Below are 21,546 nucleotides of genomic sequence, written 5' to 3'. Positions count from 1 at the left end.
AACTGTTTCAGGTGTGTTGTAGTACTGCTATGGTTGTATCTACTAGATAGTTTAGTCAGTCACTCAGCTTTTAAAGGTGTTGATGTGACGACGACATCTAAACACATCTCTACACACAAGTGTAAAAATACGTAAATTGGCTTAAAACACAAACATTTTCATCCAGCCACAGTTAACTAGTTTGGTGCTTTTGGTGTTCCTGCCTGGTGTGTGTAGTGTGTGTCAAAGAAAAAGCTGGTTAATATATTGTTATTAAAATTGCTGGTTAAAAGTGCAGTTAATTGTAGGATTTTAGCTTAACTGCAAGCATGGATGAAGTTAGTTTTGTTTGCATGTACATATTCCACTTCAAGTAATACAATACTGCAGCAAAAATTGATGTTTTTTGATCAGAATAAATTAGCTACAGCGTACAAGTTGGAGCATAGTCGCTCCAATATAGACTCTGACTTAATGTGGAGAATATTTTCTTTCCCACCTCATCTCCGTCAAGCGTGGAGTGTGATCCTCTTCACACGTTCATCATCATTTCAGTTGGAGGCAGCCTCATTAGACTGTCACTAAATGGGTTTAAAAGCAGCCATCCAATTAGCGGTCTGCTGTGAAATGCAGCGGTCTTGTGCGCCGTGCTTAGCGCCACTCCTTTGCAGAATTATAAGGGATTACTCATTCAGCGTGATCCGTCTTATTTCTACCAGGGGTCAGTATCATCGCCACGGAGGGGGTAAACGTTGCAAATGCTCCTCCGGTTTGCCATATGTGTCTCGTCAGAGCTCCTCAACGCCTCTGATTTCTAAGAGGATTTGATGTGCTAGTTAAAAAGACGGCATACCGCGCCTATCTGTCATACTTTCTGTTCAGCAAGAAGAGCGCCAGTGCTGCGTGTGTATAAATAGGATTTTACCAGATATTAAAAGTTGTCCCTGAAATTTCAGACATCATCTTGTTGCCAAACTCTCAAAAGGCTTCGCAGTCATTAGTGCTTTTCAAGAGATTTAGAATGTGCTTAAATCAATTTCATATTTTGTTTTGGGTGCGGGCCCACTGGGATTTGAGAGTACTTGACTGTGATGAGCTGTATCACATTTAATCCGTCATGTCGTGTCTCCTCAGATCTTTCTGGTGACAGTTTGGTACTCGGAGCTCTTCATGTTCCCCCTTTTCCTGCTTCTACTTATCGGCTGGAACTACTTGCAGCTCAGTGGGAGGAACTCCAACCCCGACCTGGTGAGTGAAATTGACCCCTGTAGTTGGCACTGGTACTACAAAATCACTGACAGGGTTTACAGTTCGCTTATTATTAATAAACATATACAGTAAAGTTCTTATCTACACTCTAAAAAGGAGTGACCTAACCCAATGAGACAAATTAAGGCAACCCTCTCCATGAGTCTTTTTACATTGTATCGACTGAAGTGAAATTGTCTTCAACTAATTTCTTCTGTTGATTTTAGGCAACTTAAATTTCTCAACGGTAAAACCTTTTATTAACTGAAGACATACTCAATAAATATGTGCATTGATCTACATATTTGAGTTCATTGCTTACTTATTTGAGTTGCTTCCATTGATATTGTGTCACACCTGTAACCCATTTTAAAATGTTTACAACTTGAATTTCTTTGTTGTATGTACAATATTTTTAAGTTAGCTTAAAGGCCTACTGAAATGCGATTTTCTTATTTAAACGGGGATAGCAGGTTCATTCTATGTGTCATACTTGATCATTTCGCGATATTGCCATATATTTGCTGAAAGGATTTAGTAGAGAACATCGACGATAAAGTTTGCAACTTTTGGTCGGTGATAAAAAAGCCTTGCCTGTACCGGAAGTAGCAGACGATATGCGCGTGACGTCACAGGTTGTGGAGCTCCTCACATCTGCACATTGTTTACAATCATGGCCACCAGCAGCGAGAGCGATTCGGACCGAGAAAGCGACAATTTCCCCATTAATTTGAGCGAGGATGAAAGATTTGTGGATGAGGAAAGTGAGAGTGAAGGACTAGAGGGCAGTGGGAGCGATTCAGATAGGGAGGATGCTGTGAGAGGCGGGTGGGACCTGATATTCAGCTGGGAATGACTAAAACAGTAAATAAACACAAGACATGTATATACTCTATTAGCCACAACACAACCAGGCTTATATTTAATATGCCACAAATTAATCCCGCATAACAAACACCTCCCCCCTCCCGTCCATATAACCCGCCAATACAACTCAAACACCTGCACAACACACTCAATCCCACAGACCAAAGTATCGTTCACCTCCCCAAAGTTCATACAGCACATATATTTCCCCAAAGTCCCCAAAGTTACGTACGTGACATGCACATAGCGGCACGCACGTACGGGCAAGCGATCAAATGTTTGGAAGCCGCAGCTGCATGCGTACTCACGGTACCGTGTCTGCGTATCCAACTCAAAGTCCTCCTGGTAAGAGTCTCTGTTGTCCCAGTTCTCCACAGGCCAATGGTAAAGCTTGACTGTCATCTTCCGGGAATGTAAACAATGAAACACCGGCTGTGTTTGTGTTGTTGCTGAAGTCGGCCGCAATACACCGCTTCCCACCAACAGCTTTCTTCTTTGCTGTCTCCATTGTTCATTGAACAAATTGCAAAAGATTCACCAACACAGATGTCCAGAATACTGTGGAATTTTGCGATGAAAACAGACGACTTAATAGCTGGCCACCATGCTGTCCCAAAATGTCCGCTACAATCCGTGACGTCACGCGCTGACGTCATCATACCGAGACGTTTTCAGCAGGATATTTCGTGCAAAATTTAAAATTGCACTTTAGTAAGCTAACCCATTGCAACACATTGGCATGTGTTGCAATGTTAAGATTTCATCATTGATATATAAACTATCAGACTGTGTGGTCGGTAGTAGTGGGTTTCAGTAGGCCTTTAACATAACTTTATTTTGCATTCAAACATTTTTATTTACATTTTACAAATAATTGATCACAAACAAACATGACGACAAACTGTATTTATTGTGTACTTCCGTGTGTACGTCAACATCAGAACTTTTCTCTTTCACAGAAAAGAGCAATTCGTATCATTTTTACAGTAAGATATAGAGACCACACAAATCCACTCTTCATTAGGTCAGGATTATTAAAAGTAAAAGACATTGTAGAATTGCATACTCTATTAGTGATGTTCAAAGCTAGAAATAAAGTTATTTCGAAGAACTTACAAAAGTTATTTGTGTTCACATCTGAAGATGAGAACCACAGAAGGCCGTATGACTTTAAACATTCAAGAGTGCGAACAAATTTGAAGCAAATGTGCTTGTCTGTTGCTGGTGTGAAAGCATGGAATTCTCTAGAAAAAGGCTTAAAAAGTTGCAAGGATATCTTTGAATTTAAAAAGAGTTACAAAAAGAGACAACTGGAATTGTATCAAACTGATTTTTGATTTTGATTGGACGTGTCATTTTGAAAATGCTTAAACGAAAATTTTAAGTATTTTGGAGTTCGGTCGGGTGTTGGTGGAGGGAACAGTGATAAAGTCATCTAAAATAATTTGTGTTAAAAAGGGGGCAGATAAATATAAGAATAGTATTCTTCCATCTGCTCCTTTCTGATCATGGAAATGTATAAGAAACAAAAAAACAATGAAAGTGTCAACTGTATATGGCTGGTATATATGCATTTTCATGAAAGGAATAAAAAGAAATGATGATGATGATGATGCCATTTCAAATTGAACTACGTTGCCTGGCACCTTATGAAAGCATTTATAAAACCACTGTGTTACTGGTAAAGCTGCTTAAAACTGTCAACAAGGACCTCGCAACAATGTTTCCTTTTCCTGGTAAAGTCTATAACATATTCAAGACTTCAGAAAAAAATGATATACTGTTATATATGGTATGTCAGTATGATTTAACATTAGAAATCAGACATAAAAACAACAAAACACAACAACAACGATTGTTGCAGTACACAATTACAGTACTTTTTATTACACTGTTCACAACATGTTCATATTGAAAAATAAACAATGAAATATCTTGGTCTGCATATGGGTTACTTTGCTAATCAATCAATCAACCAAAATCATCTGAAGTTAATCCTTTGGAGATCATTATGAAGTCATTTTTACACAATACCGCCTTAAAAATTTAGCTTCACAACATCTTTTTCTCCTTTTGCGAAGAAGCAAGACATGGTCAAGGACAGTGAAGCCAGGTGCCGAGTCAAAAAATTGAGTGGTGGGAGTGCTTTTTTGTGTCAGTGCAACTAGATGTTCACTATAGTTGTTTTCATAGGAAATGTCCCTCTTAACAAGGGTGTATTTCAACCTAAGTCAACATTCTGAGTTTTTGAGTCAAGCTAAATATTAAATTCACAACTAAAGCACATACAGTTAGGCTCTAACAAACAATGCAAATGTTGTACTTCCAGTAACACAATAATATAAGTCATTGGAACAGGTCCCATGGATGACTTATTAGAGTGTCGGCTTAATAAGAACAGTTGCAACAAAAATAGAGGACAAAACTCATGAGGTTGTACAGTATGAGATAAGGCTGGACAATTAATCAAATTTTGATTTCGATTTTGGCTTCTCACGATCATGAAAATAATATACCGTATTTTTAGGATTATAAGTCACAGTTTTTTTCATAGTTTGGCCGGGGGTGCGACTTATACTCTGGAGCGACATGTGTGAAATTATTAACACATTACCGTAAAATATCAAATAATATTATTTATCTCATTCACGTAAGAGACTAGGCGTATATCAACAATCGTCACACACACACACGGCAACCAATAAAAATTTGGCGGTGGCGGGTCATGGCAGAAGTGCATTGTGAAAAAAAAGATGCTACCTGCTACTACTTCCGTACCTATGAAAATTGATCATTTCAACATTGGCGGTAACTTATAAAAACTGAGAAGGGCTGAACAAAAATGGCACCGACAAGGAAATCATATACTGCAGGTTACAAGCTGGAAGTAGTGAAATATGCAGCAGAAAACGGCAATCGAGCAGCAGAAAGAAAGTTTGGAGTAAGCGAGAAACTTGTAACGGACTGGCGAAAAATTTCCCCCCAAAAATGCGACTTATACTCTAGTGCGACTTATATATGTTTTTTTCCTTCTTTATTATTGTCACGTGGGGGTCGCAGCTTGCTGCGGGGTTGTTCTTCCAACGCAAGAACGGCTCCGGACGACAGCGTAAAGGTAGGAAGTGATTTATTTCTCATAAAACACTCACTACCACAAAACACAAAAATACAACCAAAAAAGGCAAGTGTGCCTAAAACATAAAAAGCTGCTAATTAACAAAAACTAGGACATGGACATGGAAACTTACGTTGTCAAAACGAGACCTGAACCGGAGTGACATAACGACAACGCAGGCAGAACGAGTGATGAACAAAGGTAGGCTTAAATAACAGTGACATGATTGGTGACAGGTGTGTGAGTCCGAACGTGAAACAGGTGCGTGACGTGACAGGTGAAAACTAATGGTTGCTATGGTGACAAAACAAAACAAAAGTGCACAAAAAGTCCAAAATTTAAACCGAACATTACTAAAACAAAACATGATCACACAGACATGACAGAATCCCCCCCTTACGGACAGATCCCAGATGTCCAAAAACAGAAAATATCAACAAGAGTCATGGGAGGGCGGGAGGGGGACATGGCGGTGGGTCGCCAGGCCACGTGTCCCTGTATCCACCGGGGCAGAGTTAGGTGGCGGCGGCGAGTGGAACGGCGCTGCAGCAGGCGAGGCGGGCGCCCAGGGAATGGCCACATTCGTGGCCGACTGGGAGGTGGGCGCACTTGGCGTGGCGGGCGACCAGGTAGCGGCCATATCCGTGACCGACGAGGAGGGAGGTGCGTCGTCATCGTGGCAGGCGTGGAAGCAGCAGATGATGCAGGCAGCGAAGCTCGGCGTGGCGCGTCAGGCGGCGAAGCTCGGCGTGGGTCTTGGTCTTGGCGTGGCGGGTCTTGGTCTTGGCGTGGCGGGTCTTGGTCTTGGCGTGGCGGGTCTTGGTCTTGGTCTTGGCGGGTCTTGGTCTTGGTCTTGGCGGGTCTTGGTCTTGGTCTTGGCGGGTCTTGGTCTTGGCGTGGCGGGTCTTGGTCTTGGCGTGGCGGGTCTTGGTCTTGGCGTGGCGGGTCTTGGTCTTGGCGTGGCGGGTCTTGGTCTTGGCGTGGGTCTTTGTCTTGGTCTTGGTGTGGGTCTTTGTCTTGGTCTTGGTGTGGGTCTTGGTCTTGGTCTTGGTGTGGGTCTTGGTCTTGGTCTTGGTGTGGGTCTTGGTCTTGGCATGGCGGGTCTTTGTGTCGTTGAGCTGGTACCGGAGCTTGGCGTCGTTGAGCTGGTACCGGAGCTTGGCGTCGTGGAGCTGGTACCGGAGCTTGGCGTCGTGGAGCTGGTACCGGAGCTTGGCGTCGTGGAGCTGGTACCGGAGCTTGGCGTCGTGGAGCTGGTACCGGAGCTTGGCGTCGTGGAGCTACTGGTGCAGGTGGAGGTGGTCTAGCTGGGGGTTGTGGCTTGGCATGGTAAAAGACTGGTGGTGGCGGCCGTGAGGGAGGCTGTGGCTTGACATGGTGAAGCTGAGTCACCCCACCAGTGCAGTTCCCAGCCCTAGCCCCCCCCTCAAGGAGCGGATACCAGACGCGCTCCCTGCGGTCTGGAACTCTCTTTAAGGGTGGGTGGGGAGAGGTATGGAGGGGGGCAGAATCCTCCCCATTAAATTGTCCAGAAATTCTATTCACCACCCCCACTTTAGACTGGGTCTGAAAAAATCTAAATTTAGAAAAAAAATTCTCAAAAGGATTATTTTTTGAAACGAAGTCCTTGGTGGGCGGCTGACAGAGGGCGTAAATAGAATCTAAAAAAAAATAATTTTGGTTCCTGACGTCATCACCAGTGAGCGGGATGACGTCATCAGCACAGGTCTCCTGCGGCGGCAAGGAAAAATGAGCTGCTTGGGGAATCTTGTTGTCCGTGGGAGGGTTTTGGGGGAACGACGCGTCATGCTGGCGAGAAAAAGCCTTTCTGGTTGGCTTCCAGCTTTGCCAGCGCGTCTCCATCACCTCCTCGTGGCCGGTCTGCGGAAGAACGTCTGCTGCCTGCGTTCTGTCACGTGGGGGTCGCAGCTTGCTGCGGGGTTGTTCTTCCAACGCAAGAACGGCTCCGGACGACAGCGTAAAGGTAGGAAGTGATTTATTTCTCATAAAACACTCACTACCACAAAACACAAAAATACAACCAAAAAAGGCAAGTGTGCCTAAAACATAAAAAGCTGCTAATTAACAAAAACTAGGACATGGACATGGAAACTTACGTTGTCAAAACGAGACCTGAACCGGAGTGACATAACGACAACGCAGGCAGAACGAGTGATGAACAAAGGTAGGCTTAAATAACAGTGACATGATTGGTGACAGGTGTGTGAGTCCGAACGTGAAACAGGTGCGTGACGTGACAGGTGAAAACTAATGGTTGCTATGGTGACAAAACAAAACAAAAGTGCACAAAAAGTCCAAAATTTAAACCGAACATTACTAAAACAAAACATGATCACACAGACATGACAATTATGCATTTTCGACCGGTCCGATTTATACTCCGGAGCGACTTATAATCCAAAAAATGCGGTAATAAAAATAATATTAATGGGCCGTGCAACATGCATGCAGTTTCATGAGCTTGTAACTGTAAAATGGAGGAGGAGCGAATTATTGAAAACAAGACCACGTGTACTAGAAGTGTGAGATGTCACCATGGTTGTTACTTTTTATGTGTATATATATGTGGATATACTGTAAATCAAATATGTATGAAATGCGACTGCAGTCTGAATGCTCCGGTCACGTCCGACCAATACGTCATCAAATAGCAATAAGCCTCATCATTCTTTGCCAAAATAAATGTAACATTGGGCTACGTTCACACTGCAGGGTAGGATGACCAATTCCAATTTTTTTTCAAATCCAATCTTTTCATGTAGTCGTTCACATTACAAAAATAATTTGGTGACTATTGTAAACCCATTTGTGGCAAATTCAAGGATTCTGTGCAATCAAAGTCAACATTTTTTGAGCCGAATTATTGGACGTGGAAGATAAAGAAGGACACCTCACCCTTGCACCATCAGTGTGTGTGTGTGTGAATGTGGAAATAGTGTTAAAGCGCTTTGAGTACTTGAAGGTAGAAAAGCGCTATACAAGTATAATCCATTTACCATTTACCATTTATTTGATCACATTGCAAACATTGAGGGCCGTTTCTCACCTTCAGGAATACTATTCCAGATTTTAGGAGCATAAAACTGAAACGTAGTTTGGCTTTACTCTAGGCACCATCGGGAGACCACTCCCTGAGATTCTCAGAACTCGAGAGGTTTCATATGGTCCTAACATGTCAGACATGTACTTTGGCCCCAGAAAATGAAAATGCTTGTACACAACGAGAGCCGTTTTAAAGTTCATTCTCTGAGCAACAGGAAGCCAGTGTAGTGACCTACAGTAAGCACTGGACAAATATGGTCGTATTTCCTGGTTCTAGTCAAGACTCAAGCAGCAGCCTTAAAGATGTACTGCAGCTGCTTTATAGCTTGTTTAGAGAGCCCAGTGAGAAGGCCATTGCAGTAGTCTAACCTGCTGGAGACAAAGGCATGGATTTGTCTTTCTAAGTCTGATTTAAACATTATTCCTCTGATTTTTGCAATGTTTCAGGTGGTAAAAAGCTGCAGATGTTATTGACTTAATGCGGCTGTTAAAGTTCAAGTTTGAGTCCATTATTACCCCTAAATTTCTAACCTGATTATTAGATTTCAGGGAGAGAGTCTCAAGATGACTTATAACAGTTTTTCTTTGCTTCTGTTGGCCAAAGATAATGATTTCAGCTTTGTCTGAGTTTAGCTAAAGAAAATTGTTATGCATCCACACATTGATATGTTCGATGCAGCGACAAGTGAATCAACATCAGGCCAACGTTCACCTGCCGTTAGTGACACACAGCTCTTTGTGTCATCTGCATATTTGTGGTAGGATACATTGAAGCTGTGTATTAGCTGACCTACAGGCAGCATGTATAAGTTGAAGTTACCAATTTTAACAAAGTACTGTATGTCCTGTGATGCAGATAGGACTTGAACCAGTTAAGAACAGAACCAGATGTTCCCACCCAGTTTTCTAACCTCTGTATAAAGATAGTATGGTCAACTGTGTCAAAGGCAGCGCTCCGGTAAAGCAGAACCAAGACTGAGACTTTTCCAGAGTCTGTGTTCAGGGGGATATCATTTGTCACCTTGATAGAGCTGTTTCAGTGCTGTGATGGGGCCTAAAGCCTGATTGGAAGGTATCAAACACATTGTTCTGTACAAAGTGTCACCATGTCATGATATCACCTTGCCATGAAATACACTATATTGCCAAAAGTATTTGGCCACCTGCCTTGACTCACATATGAGCTTGAAGTGCCATCCCATTCCAAACCCATAGGCTTCAATATGATGTCTGTCCACCTTTTGCTGCTATTACAGCTTCAACTCTTCTGGGAAGGCTGTCCACAAAGTTGCAAAGTGTGTTTATAGGAATTTTCGACCATTCTTCCAAAAGCGCATTGGTGAGATCACACACTGATGTTGCTCGAGAAGGCCTGGCTCTCAGTCTCCATTGTAATTCATCCCAAAGGTGTTCTATCGGGTTCAGGTCAGGACTCTGTGCAGGCCAGTCAAGTTCATCCACACCAGACTCTGTCATCCATGTCTTTATGGACCTTGCTTTATGCACTGGTGCACAGTCATGTTGGAAGAGGAAGGGGCCCGCTCCAAACTGTTCCCACAAGGTTGGGGGCATGGAATTGTCCAAAATATTTTGGTATTCTGGAGCATTCAAAGTTCCTTTCACTGGAACTAAGGGGCCAAGCCCAACTCCTGAAAAAAAACCCCACACCATAATTCCTCCTCCACCAAATTTCACACTTGGCACAATGCAGTCCGAAATGTACCGTTCTCCTGGTAACCTCCAAACCCAGACCCGTCCATCAGATTGCCAGTTGGAAAAGTGTGATTCATCACTCTAGAGAACGTGTCTCCACTGCTCTAGAGTTCAGTGGCGACGTGCTTTACACCACTGCATCCGACGCTTTGCATTGGACTTGGTGATGTATGGCTTAGATGCAGCTGCTCGGCCATGGAAACCCATTCCATGAAACTTTCTGCGTACTGTACGTGGGCTAATTGGAAGGTCACATGAAATTTGGAACTCTGTAGCAACTGACTGTGCAGAAAGTCGGCGACCTCTTTGCACTATGCGCTTCAGCATGCGCTAACCCCTCTCTGTCAGTTTACGTGGCCTACCACTTGGTGGCTGAGTTGCTGTTGTTCCCAAACTCTTCCATTTTCTTATAATAAAGCCGACAGTTGACTTTGGAATATTTAGGAGCGAGGAAGTTTCACGACTGGATTTGTTGCACAGGTGGCATCCTATGACAGTTCCACGCTGGAAATCACTGAGCTCCATGCCTAAGTGCTTGATATTATACACCTGTGGCCTGGCCAAGTGATTAGGCCACCTGATTCTGATCATTTGGATGGGTGGCCAAATACTTTTGGCAATATAGTGTATTTTTGAATGATTTTGCCAGGTCTGTGATCTTTTTGTTAAAGAAAAACGTTTTACTGGCCTGCTGTCGTGTCAACAGAGCCTGTCCACTGCCATGGGGTTGATGTTTGCCCTACACAGGCCTCTGAAGGTTAATGCTGTTCACACTCCCGACTGCCACCCCCCCAACCCCCCACCCGCCTTCTCACTGTAAGCCACAAGCCTGGCCTTGCTCACACGTCCTCCCCAAAGTGATGCCCCCTCTTCATGAGTGTGTCTATGGTTGCGGGCGGAGGTTGTATCCCTGGGCAATGTTAAAGCCCCCACTTCCAGTACGGAGACTCCCTCTCGCCCGCTTTTTGTGACCCTCTGGCTGGCAATGACAAAAGCTCTGTTCTCAGGGAATGTCACAGTGTGCGCCACAGTTGGGTCAGGGCTGACTTGATTTAAAGTGATATAGGCAACAACATCCAAATTAAATGTGTGCGCCTGTGTGTGTGTGTGTGTGTGTGTGTTTGTGTGTTTCCTCCTGTTTTTCTGTGTGCTTATGTTGGGGAGAAATGAGATTGCTTTGGTGTGACATTGCTCTTGTGAAGAAGGCCCTCTTTCACCTCTCCTTTTGTGCGAGGTCACCCCTGTGATGCAGTCTCTATGGAAACGAGCCTCTCCCAATAGGGGTGAACGTACTCAAAGAAAATTTCATTACACTGTGTTTGTTAAAAATGCTCCAATGCCCACATGCACCTTTCGTTTGAACGTCTCTCTACCCTCTTATTTTCTCGTAGGTGAACATGAGCATATGTGAGGATGAAGAGGACGACGAGAAGGTACTTTCTCTTGTCCCTATCTAACATTTTTAGGGGATAATATGTTACGGTAGTAAGTGTTGACTTTTTGAAATCCATGTTCATCTTTTTAATGTTGACCTTGAAATCCCTATTTTCACATTTCTGTGACATTACTCTCGTCATGTAATCAAGGGGTGTGTTTACACAACAACATAAAGTATTTCTAAACATTCATCATGACACAGACATTACCTATTGTGCAGATTAGGCAGGTCGTTGAAGTTGTCGCTTTGTATTACCCTTTTGTCAGGTGTAATATGTGAATGATCGGGCAGTACTGAGTTTCCACATCATGTGTACTGTGCTGTGCATGTTTCCTTCTGTTTGGACTTATTATTAAATGTGTTAAATTATGTTATGTCTAAAAACGATACAATTTTGGGGGTAGGATGTCCAATTTGTTTTTGTTGTCAAATCCGATCTTCTTATGTAGTCGTTCACATTACAGAAAAATAAAGGCAATGTCTAATGTGAACGCAAACTGACCCGCATGCAGACATGATGTCATGATGTCACTCGTAAACATGGCTCTAATTCGAGTAAGTCTCAGTCCTGGGCAATAGTGGCAATTTCAAGGATTTTTTTGCAATCAAAGTCAACATTTTTCTAAACGGAATTATTGTGCGTAAAAGATTAAGAAAGAAGAGGGCAAGCATTTTAGCTCTCGCAGTTTGTGGGGCATTTCAACGTCTGCGCCGAAAAGTCACTCACTCAAAAGTCACTTCTTATTCATATACTTTTTAAAATGTTCTTGTAATCAGGCCATATATTCGGTATATGGCGGTAAAAATTCCATCTAATATACCGAAAATATGGTCTGATTCAGAGGTGGGTAGAGTAGCCAGAAATTGTACTCAAGTAAGAGTACTGTTACTTTAGAGATTTATTACTCAAGTAAAAGTAAGGAGTAGTCACCCAAATATTTACTTGAGTAAAAGTAAAAAGTATGTTGTGAAAAAACTATTCAAGTACTGAGTAACTGATGAGTAACCTGTTCGTTTAATGATGACGGCAACAAATATTGCACAAAAACATAAAAATAGCAATGAGCAAATTCACAGCCAGGAATATCTCTTAAGCAACTAAAACAATAATATGTATTAAATAATAATAATAATAATAATACTTAGTATTAGTAGATTGCACAGTACAGTACATATTCCGTACAATTGACCACTAAACGGTAACACCCCGAATACGTTTTTCAACTTGTTTAAGTCGGGGTCCACGTTAATTAATTCATGGTAAACACACTATGCACTTCTGATTGGTGTTTCTATGCATGCGTGTGTGTGTGTGTGTGTGTGTGTCTATGAGGCTGCAGTGCGTTAATAAATGTCCCCACACGATGTACATTTGACAGTGATTCATAGCAGGGAAGCTAACATCAGCCTACGGTGACAGCCAAAATATCTACTAACGTTACTGACCGCGATGTGCTTCCTCAAATTTGACGTTGAGTTCATGTAAGCTTAAGCGTGTTGTTTGCCGCATGTGACCGCCTGGCTCTGTTTGATTGGTGAAACGGAGTCAAACGTCACCAGTGACTGCATTTGATTGGTGAAACGGAGTCAATTGTCACCAGTGACTGCATGTGATTGGTGAAACGCAGGCATGCGATAGATCCTACTTTGATAATAATAATATCACATGTTACTTGACGTTACATTCTTGTGCAATTTTCACATTATCTATTTTGTTAAATTCTACAGAAGAATATTTATTTATTACATTTATTTTAAAAAACGTACCTTTTTTTCTTCTATGCTACTAATATTTATTTATTACATTTATTTTCAAAAAAGAACCTTTTTTTCTTCTATGCTACGAATATTTATTTATTACATTTTTTTTTTTTTAAAGTACATTTTTTTCTTCTATGCTACGTATGTGACCTCACTGTAGGCTTTTTAAGGTCATGTTACCTCTAAACTAAACAACATTGATGCTAATCACCATTTTTTTTCCAAATAACAATTGATAAGAGAACCATTAAGGAACCAAATCGTTAAGAAGAATCGAAAGTGGAATCGGAACTGAAAAAATCTTATCAATTCCCATCTCTGGGTAGGGCAAAAATGACAGTTGATACATATAATCTGTAACAGCTGATTTCACTCATGTATGATCGGAATCGGCATCATAAAACCCTGATCATCCCTATCTCTAACACACAAACAACAGAATATGTGTACAAAATAAAATAGTTGAGGTTTTCAAAAATAAAGTAAAATTGTTCTGAAAGTTTACTTCTGTGGAAATAAATGTCATATAATGTATATTCAAGTTCAAATAATTGATATCAATATACAGTTTTGTATGAAATCCATAGTGGATTTCTGACCCTGCTTCTTAAAAGAATCATGATCGAGAATCATTGAGAACTGCAATTGAAAATTGCAGTGTTGTCTTTATCTCCTCTAATCCGCGTTGTTTCCGCACAAGAGTAAACAGACATTTTCCTTTAGGCATTCAACATTTTTTCCAGTAAACCCATGAAGGTTCTTCGAGCCATTTTACACAATATGATAGCACAGTCACTTATCCGAGCCTTCCAAACCAATTTTTATTCGGCATTGGTGAATTAAATTAGTATATCTCCTGTATCATTATTGTCTAAAGACGGTAGTAGAGTATGATATTTACTATCACAACAAATCACAAAGTAACTTGAAAACTTGCATATTTTGCCCAAAGGACTTACAAGCCACTTGTTTATGTGTGTAAAAAAAATCATAAACCATCTGTATTACTGTCTCCAAAAACCTAAAACAAGGGTCTTTTTTTTTTTAAACAGGCTAAAAAATTACATGCGCCGCCACCCAAAAGTACACCATATTCAATTACACTCATCCCCCAGTTTTCTATAAGGAAGGGACAGTTAACAGGGTTGTGTATTATTGCTTTATGGCAATGAAGTGCGGAACTAACGCAAAGCCTGCAAGCACTGACCCTTGTACTGCGTGTCTAGGCCCAGGATTCATATCCATAATGCGCTCAATATATTCTGCTGTGATGGCCGCAGGGACTTTGAGAGGGGGAAAAAAACACATGCAGGCACAAAAACACCAAATCCTGTCTGCAAGGATGATGAAACTCGCCTGATATGTCAGCACATACAAAGTAGGAGAACTAAAAATAGTTTTAGTGCAGTGAAATTAGTGTATCGATGCTTTAGAGACTATTTATTACATTTGTCTTCACCTTGAACCTCAATTTCTGATCAAGGACTTTGTAGTTTAGTTTAAGAAATGCCTATGCGAGATTCTCCCTCTCATCTTAAAGCTCTCTGAAATGTTTTCCGTGAGCCTCTTAAACCCTTTCACACTCCGAGGGAAAAATGAAAATATCTCCTTTCATTTACTAATTAAGCAGTCGCCCGTGTTTGTTTTAAGCTGTCAGCTTTAATTTAAAGTGGCTTATTTGAAAGTCGTGTTATGGTCTCGGCTGTCACTCGAGCGTGATATCGTGCGGTTAGATCAAGCCAGTGTAGCTTTACACCTCCGATCAAAAGTCCGCTTTAAAATACGTGGGGTTAAAGAGTGATCAGTTTTGCGTTGGATGGCTTCAAAGTCCCCCTTTCGCATCGGAATACAAGCCCCGTAAGGAGTTTACGATTACCACTCAAATATGTTTTTTATTCCCCCTTTTTTCCCCTTGAGGAAGGAAATATGTGAACCTCGGTCGCAGCACTAGGAATGCGGAGGCATGACGTTGAAAAGAGACGATAGGCAACGCAGTGTTACAAAAGGATAATATAGAACAGATCCTCTGCCTGTGAACAAATCTGTCCTCAGGGTGGGAAGAATCAGCTTACAAATTATGTGTGGGTATAGTGACTTCCTTTTGGCCTTAGGTATCAATTGTGCACATAGACAATATTTAATCATAACAGAAAGAAACAGGGAGGCAAAACAAGTCCATAGATCAGCAATAGGAATGAACAAGGAAGATGAAACGGCTCATTCGTGCCCCCCCGGCCCCCACTAGGCTCCACTTCCTCCCAGAGGGGAGTTGTTGGGGTGCCAGACTGGGCCAGGGGGTTGCTCCATCCCTCAGCCGGTAGTCCACAGTCACCGCTGGGTCTCCTTGAGCACCGCAGCTAGACATACTGTCCATGTCATCATCATGATGAACTCCTCCACACGGGGACCATTCCTAGCAAGCTCAATTGAGCAGCTTTAGGAGATGACGAGCTTGCAAAACAGCTGGGTCTTCATTTGTATGTGCTCCTCATTTTTCTCAAGAATCCTATTCCGTCAAATTTGGCACCGTTTATTCTAATTAAACTGAGTCTAAATGAGCTTTTTTCCAGGGTGTTTACTTTTGTTCAGAGGATCAAATTGGTTCTCCATTATCGCAAGAATTTTACATGTTTTACCTGATTGGAGAATGTGGTTCACCAGCTTTTCTAATCAGTAGACATTTATCTTTGGCTAATAACATTCCAAACCTTTTATTTTGTATTTGTTTTCTCCTGTGCTTGCCAGAAAAAGAGGAAAGAAATACAACAAATGCCGTGTCACCAAGGAAATGGAGCGTTTTGTGATTTATTATTTTTGGGGAAAAAAAAGAATAATGATAATCTTCAGTGCGCAGCATATTTATTTATACTTCAGAGTGCATATATTTGTCTGTGTTTTTCTTTCAAATATGAAAGCCAACGTGTTGTCTCTTTTTTTTTCTCCTTGTCTATCAGAGTTGTATTTCTTGCTAAATCATGTAATTGGGTCACTTAAAGTAGCAGTCGAGTGGAAAAAACAAGTTGACTTTAAATGCTTAAGTGGGTTTTATTGTACCCATCAAACCATATCCAATTGTATTTACGATTCGCAAAGTTTGTGAAAATACCGTCTGAACATCAAAAAATACCACAAATTCAGTCAGCCATTTTGACTACCATATTTTTCGGACTATAAGTGGCAGTATTTTTCATAGTTTGGCCGGGGGTGCGACTTATACTCAGGAGTGACTTATGTGTGGAATTATTAACACATTATCGTAAAATATCAAATAATATTATTTAGCTGATTCACGTAAGAGACTAGACGTATAAGATTTCATGGGATTTAGCGATTAGGAGTGACAGATTGTTTGGTAAACGTATAGCATGTTCTATATGTTATAGTTATTTGAATGACTCTTACCATAATATGTTACGTTAACATACCAGGCACGTTCTCAGTTGGTTATTTATGCCTCATATAACGTACACTTATTCAGCCTGTTGTTCACTATTCTTTATTTATTTTAAATTGCCTTTCAAATGTCTATTCTTTGTGTTGGATTTTATCAAATACATTTCCCTAAAAAATGCGACTTATACTCCAGTGCGACTTATATATGTTTTTTTCCTTCTTTATTATGCATTTTCGGCCGGTGCGACTTATACTCCGGAGCGACTTATAGTCCGAAAAATACGGTAGTCCGCTTTGAAAATTTCCTACAATTTCCGTAGTCTTTTTTTTAATTTTTTTAATTTTTTAAATTTTTTTATTTATCTTTCCGTAGAGTCTACGTCACTGTAGTAACGCTTCTGCACTCTGACCATTTTATCAGATCAGTCATACTGGAAATATGCAAAAATTGGAAAGAGATGAGATGTTTATCATTCTTGTAAGACAAGAGCACACATGCTTGCCTTTTTTTTTATGTATTCAAAATGGTAAATGAATAGCTAACAATTGAGTCAACAGGTCGAGGGTCCTCTTTGCGGCCATTATACCCTCTAAAAAATATCCAAAAACTGCCAAAAATACTTCATTTACATGTCGAGACCTGAAAATTAACCAAATATGAGAAATATTGTTATTATAAGCGCTAACGCAGACGGCCTATTTCAGCGGCGCATTGATAGCAGTAAGCTAATGCTAGCTTACTATCGAGGGTCCTCTTTGCGGCCATTATACCCTCTAAAAAATATCCAAAAACCGCCAAAAATACTTAATTTACATGTCGAGACCTGAAATTAACCAAATATGAGAAATATTGTTATTATAAGCGCTAACGCAGACGGCCTATTTCAGCGGCGCATTGATAGCAGTAAGCTACTGCTAGCTTACGCTTCAATTGTTGACACACTAAGCCGGCGGTTGCTACTGCTTTTTTTCCAGACTTGCTAAACGTACATTCTAGATTATAATTCATGCATCTCTCACCTGGTAGTACACAAATGTGGACGTGGACCGACAGGCTGGTCGACAGTCACATCCCCCGACATGGCAAAAAGACATAGTTGTGGCAACTTTTTAAACAATTCTTGAGGACTGTGATATAATCTTCATCTAAACGGAATTATGTGGTGGCCTTGTCGGTCGGTATCCCAGCAAGAGTGGAAATATTACATTAAGTGTTTGTTTTATTATAGTTAGATTGTATGTTTAGCACCTAGCAATGCTGCTGATGCTACAGTGTTTCAATAAAGCTGCAATTGTTTAGCACTCGGTTTCTAAAACTTTATTGCTCATCAAAATGATAAGATTCTGGATCATAATGTTCCCAAAGTAATCGTTGTTGGCTCTCACAAAGTATGCTTGATGAGCATTGTTGTTGATGGGGAAGGGATCTGACAGGTCTTGTGACTTGCTTGCTCATTATCTCTTCAAACAGATTGGAATCTCTGTAAGATTGATACTATTTTGATCATATCTATTGAAACGCAAACTTTAAAAATATTTTGATCAGATATATATGATAATATCTTCAATATAGAGGCAATTTGTTTTTCCACCCTTAACTGGTACTTTAAGTGAGCTGAAGTATATGAAAAATATTTTTTTAATAATTTCCCTTACACTGTTGGTATAATTAATTAATTAATACAACCAGAGGTCACATTTAGTACTGCAGCTATCATTTTAGTAATTGAGTAATCCAACGAATAATTTGTTCAAATAATCAAGTAATTGAGTAAAACACACTTAATAATCTCGATGCGTCTTTCAGGAAAGAAAATGTTTAAATTAGCAAATATTTTTCTGATTACCCTTATTTATTCTTGTTATAAATGCACATAACATTGACATTGCACTTTTACAATGGGAGCATCACCACATGTTACTTATGTTAAAACATCCATCCATTCATCCATTTTCTACCGCTTATCCCTTTCGGGGTCACGGGGGGTCGCTGGAGCCTATCTCAACACAAATACATAAAAAAGTACAAAAAAGCGTAAAACCAGGTAATAAATAATAAAGAACCAACTTAAACCAAATGACTCTATGATAAAGTGTGACAATATACTTAAACATTAGACACAGACATTTGAAACACATGTTTGGTTTTTAGACAAAAAACTTTAGTATTTAGCAATAACATACAACCTGTAGATGCTATCATGAATCCTTACATGTCCTCACATACACCGATGTGTTTGAATAAAACATTTGTTATGCAAGTCAAACATATACTGTAAGACGGTGTTAGCTATGGAAATAGACATTCCCCTTGTTTCTGCTTGCTTTAAGAATATGCAGAAGTCTTTCTGTGCTGTATCACTGATTTAGTGCTATTGTAAAATGCTAGCGCTCTTTGACTGTGCAAACGTTTCACCACAATGTCTGTTGTGTCTTTTGGTTAAAAATGACTGCAAAACCTTCGACATCTTCTCTCGTCTTCTTTGGGCCCTTTGCTCTCTTTCTCCCTCTTCTTTGAGGCAATACTCTCTGTACTCCGCTTTTTCCGCCACACACATCACCCGCAGCACAACCTACATCACTTTCGGTGCACCCCTCTTGCAGAAAAAAATGCATTTTATAAATGTATATTAATAAAGCGAATCATCAGAGCAACACAATACAAATGGAAGTGAATTCCTGATCAAATCAGTTTAATCGACGATTCGCTGCAGCCCCAGTTACGATAGAACAACTGTTATGAGATTGCTTCTCGCCAGTGCTTCATGAACTGACACATTTCATAATAGAAATGAATGAGAATTTTCTAAATAGTCTACAAAGTCTAAACCCAAGGCATGTTTGCTCTATTACAAGTAAATTCAAGCAAGGTAATGAAGACGTGCCATTCATTTAATGCGATTACTCTTCTAGCAAATGTTGTAAATAGAGATGTCCGATAATATCGGCCTGCCGATATTATCGGCCGATAAATGCGTTAAAATGTAATATCGGAATTTTTTTTTTTTTTTTAATTAAATCAACATAAAAAACACAAGATACACTTACAATTAGTGCACCAACCCAAAAAACCTCCCTCCCCCATTTACACTCATTCACACAAAAGGGTTGTTTCCTTCTGTTATTAATATTCTGGTTCCTACATTATATATCAATATATATCAATACAGTCTGCAAGGGATACAGTCTGTAAGCACACATGATTGTGCGTGCTGCTGGTCCACTAATAGTACTAACCTTTAACAGTTAATTTTACTAATTTTAATTAATTACTACCGTATTTTTCGGACTATAAGTCTCAGTTTTTTTCATAGTTTGGCCGGGGGTGCGACTTATACTCAGGAGCGACTTATGTGTGAAATTATTAACACATTACCGTAAAATATCAAATAATATTATTTAGCTCATTCACGTAAGAGACTAGACGTATAAGATTTCATGAGATTTATCGATTAGGAGTGACAGATTGTTTGGTAAACGTATAGCATGTTCTATATGTTATAGTTCTTTGAATGACTCTTACCATAATATGTTGCGTCAACATACCAGGCACGTTCTCAGTTGGTTATTTATGCCTCATATAACGTACACTTATTCAGCCTGTTGTTCACTATGTTTCAAATGTCTATTCTTGGTGTTGGGTGTTATCAAATAAATTTCCCCCAAAAATGCGACTTATACTCCAGTGTAACTTATATATGTTTTTTTTTCTTTATTTTGCATTTTCGACAGGTGCGACTTATACTCCGGTGCGACTTATACTCCGAAAAATACGGTAGTTTCTATGTAACTGTTTTTATATTGTTTTACTTTCTTTTTTATTCAATAAATTTTTATTTATTTATTTATCTTATTTGATTTAATTAATCAAAAAAAAAAGTACCTTATCTTCACCATACCTGGTTGTCCAAATTAGGCATAATAATGTGTTAATTCCACGACTGTATATATCGGTTGATATCGGTATTGGTTGATATCGGTATCGGTAATGAAATAGTTGGACAATATCGGAATATCGGATATCGGCAAAAAGCCATTATCGGACATCCCTAGTTGTAAATAATAATTTGACTCGTACTTTGACAAGCTCCACTCTTTAGCTGCGCCAGCAGGGGGTACCAAGTCATCATAAGGGTAATTTCGTAGTCATCATGAAACAAGTGTTGTACTTAAAGTCAACAAGGCGACACAGCTTGGTAGAAACTGGACTTAAAGACAACACACTGACCGTCCCCTTGATGAGACTGTGCGAAGCTCTTCTCCAAAAAAGCATATTTGCGATACTTTTGCCTTTTTTGGACAGCGCCGAGCCGCCGGTGTCTAGCTGCGATCCCAAGCCCGGCGGGGGAGGATGTGTTAGTGTGGGAATGTCTCTCTTCCTGCCCGGACCTGACAGTGGGGAGTCTCTGCCTGCTTCCAGACACTGTGTTCCCATGGGTTGCCTCATTGAGTCTCTGATAGCAGCGTCCTGTCCTGCCTGGGCCCTGTCAATGTTCATGTCTTGTATCATAAACATATACTGTAGACGTCTTCCAGCCTGCATCGCATCTATCCTTACACTCCTTCTCCTTCCCTCTCTCTCTGTCATCATTCCTGTCATTATTTCCTCCTTTTGATCTCAGCCTTTTCAGGCCTCTTTAGCGTGCGTTGCTGCGAGTTATCTCCGCGTACTCCTCTCCTTCTGGAAGGCTTCTCGCCGGTCGTTATTTCTTGCCTTGAAGTGATCACAAAGACAAACCTTCCAACCCCCCGCGCATGTTGACTTATTGCTTTGCCACACTCAATTATGATGTCAGTGCGTAAATAACGCCTCTGACGCGACTCATACGAGTGCGGCAGGTGCTCGACCAAGGGAACATTATTTCTCTCATTCTTAACTTATTGAACAAGAGATGGGGAGTTTTATGTGGAAAAAAAGAAACCTGGAATGCGACCTACGGAGGCTGCTATAATGTCTCATCTTTAGAGC

The 21,546-nt window shown here is 40.5% G+C and overlaps 1 protein-coding gene across 2 annotated transcripts in view; it reads left to right on the top strand.

Moving 5' to 3' along the window:
- The window catches only part of mctp2a (multiple C2 domains, transmembrane 2a), a 140,691-nt gene that overhangs the window by 90,628 nt on the left and 28,517 nt on the right, over positions 1–21,546 (top strand). For both annotated transcript variants that reach the window (XM_061925037.2, XM_061925036.2), the window contains 2 exons: positions 1,114–1,227; positions 11,377–11,418. In XM_061925037.2, coding sequence (XP_061781021.2) covers positions 1,114–1,227; positions 11,377–11,418 — 156 coding nt within the window. The remainder of the gene's footprint in view (positions 1–1,113; positions 1,228–11,376; positions 11,419–21,546) is intronic.

This window comes from Nerophis lumbriciformis, linkage group LG29 (assembly GCF_033978685.3).
Source record: "Nerophis lumbriciformis linkage group LG29, RoL_Nlum_v2.1, whole genome shotgun sequence".
NCBI lineage: Eukaryota > Metazoa > Chordata > Actinopteri > Syngnathiformes > Syngnathidae > Nerophis > Nerophis lumbriciformis.
The sequence above is the reverse complement of the archived record's forward strand: the minus strand, read 5'-3'. Positions and strand labels throughout refer to the sequence as shown.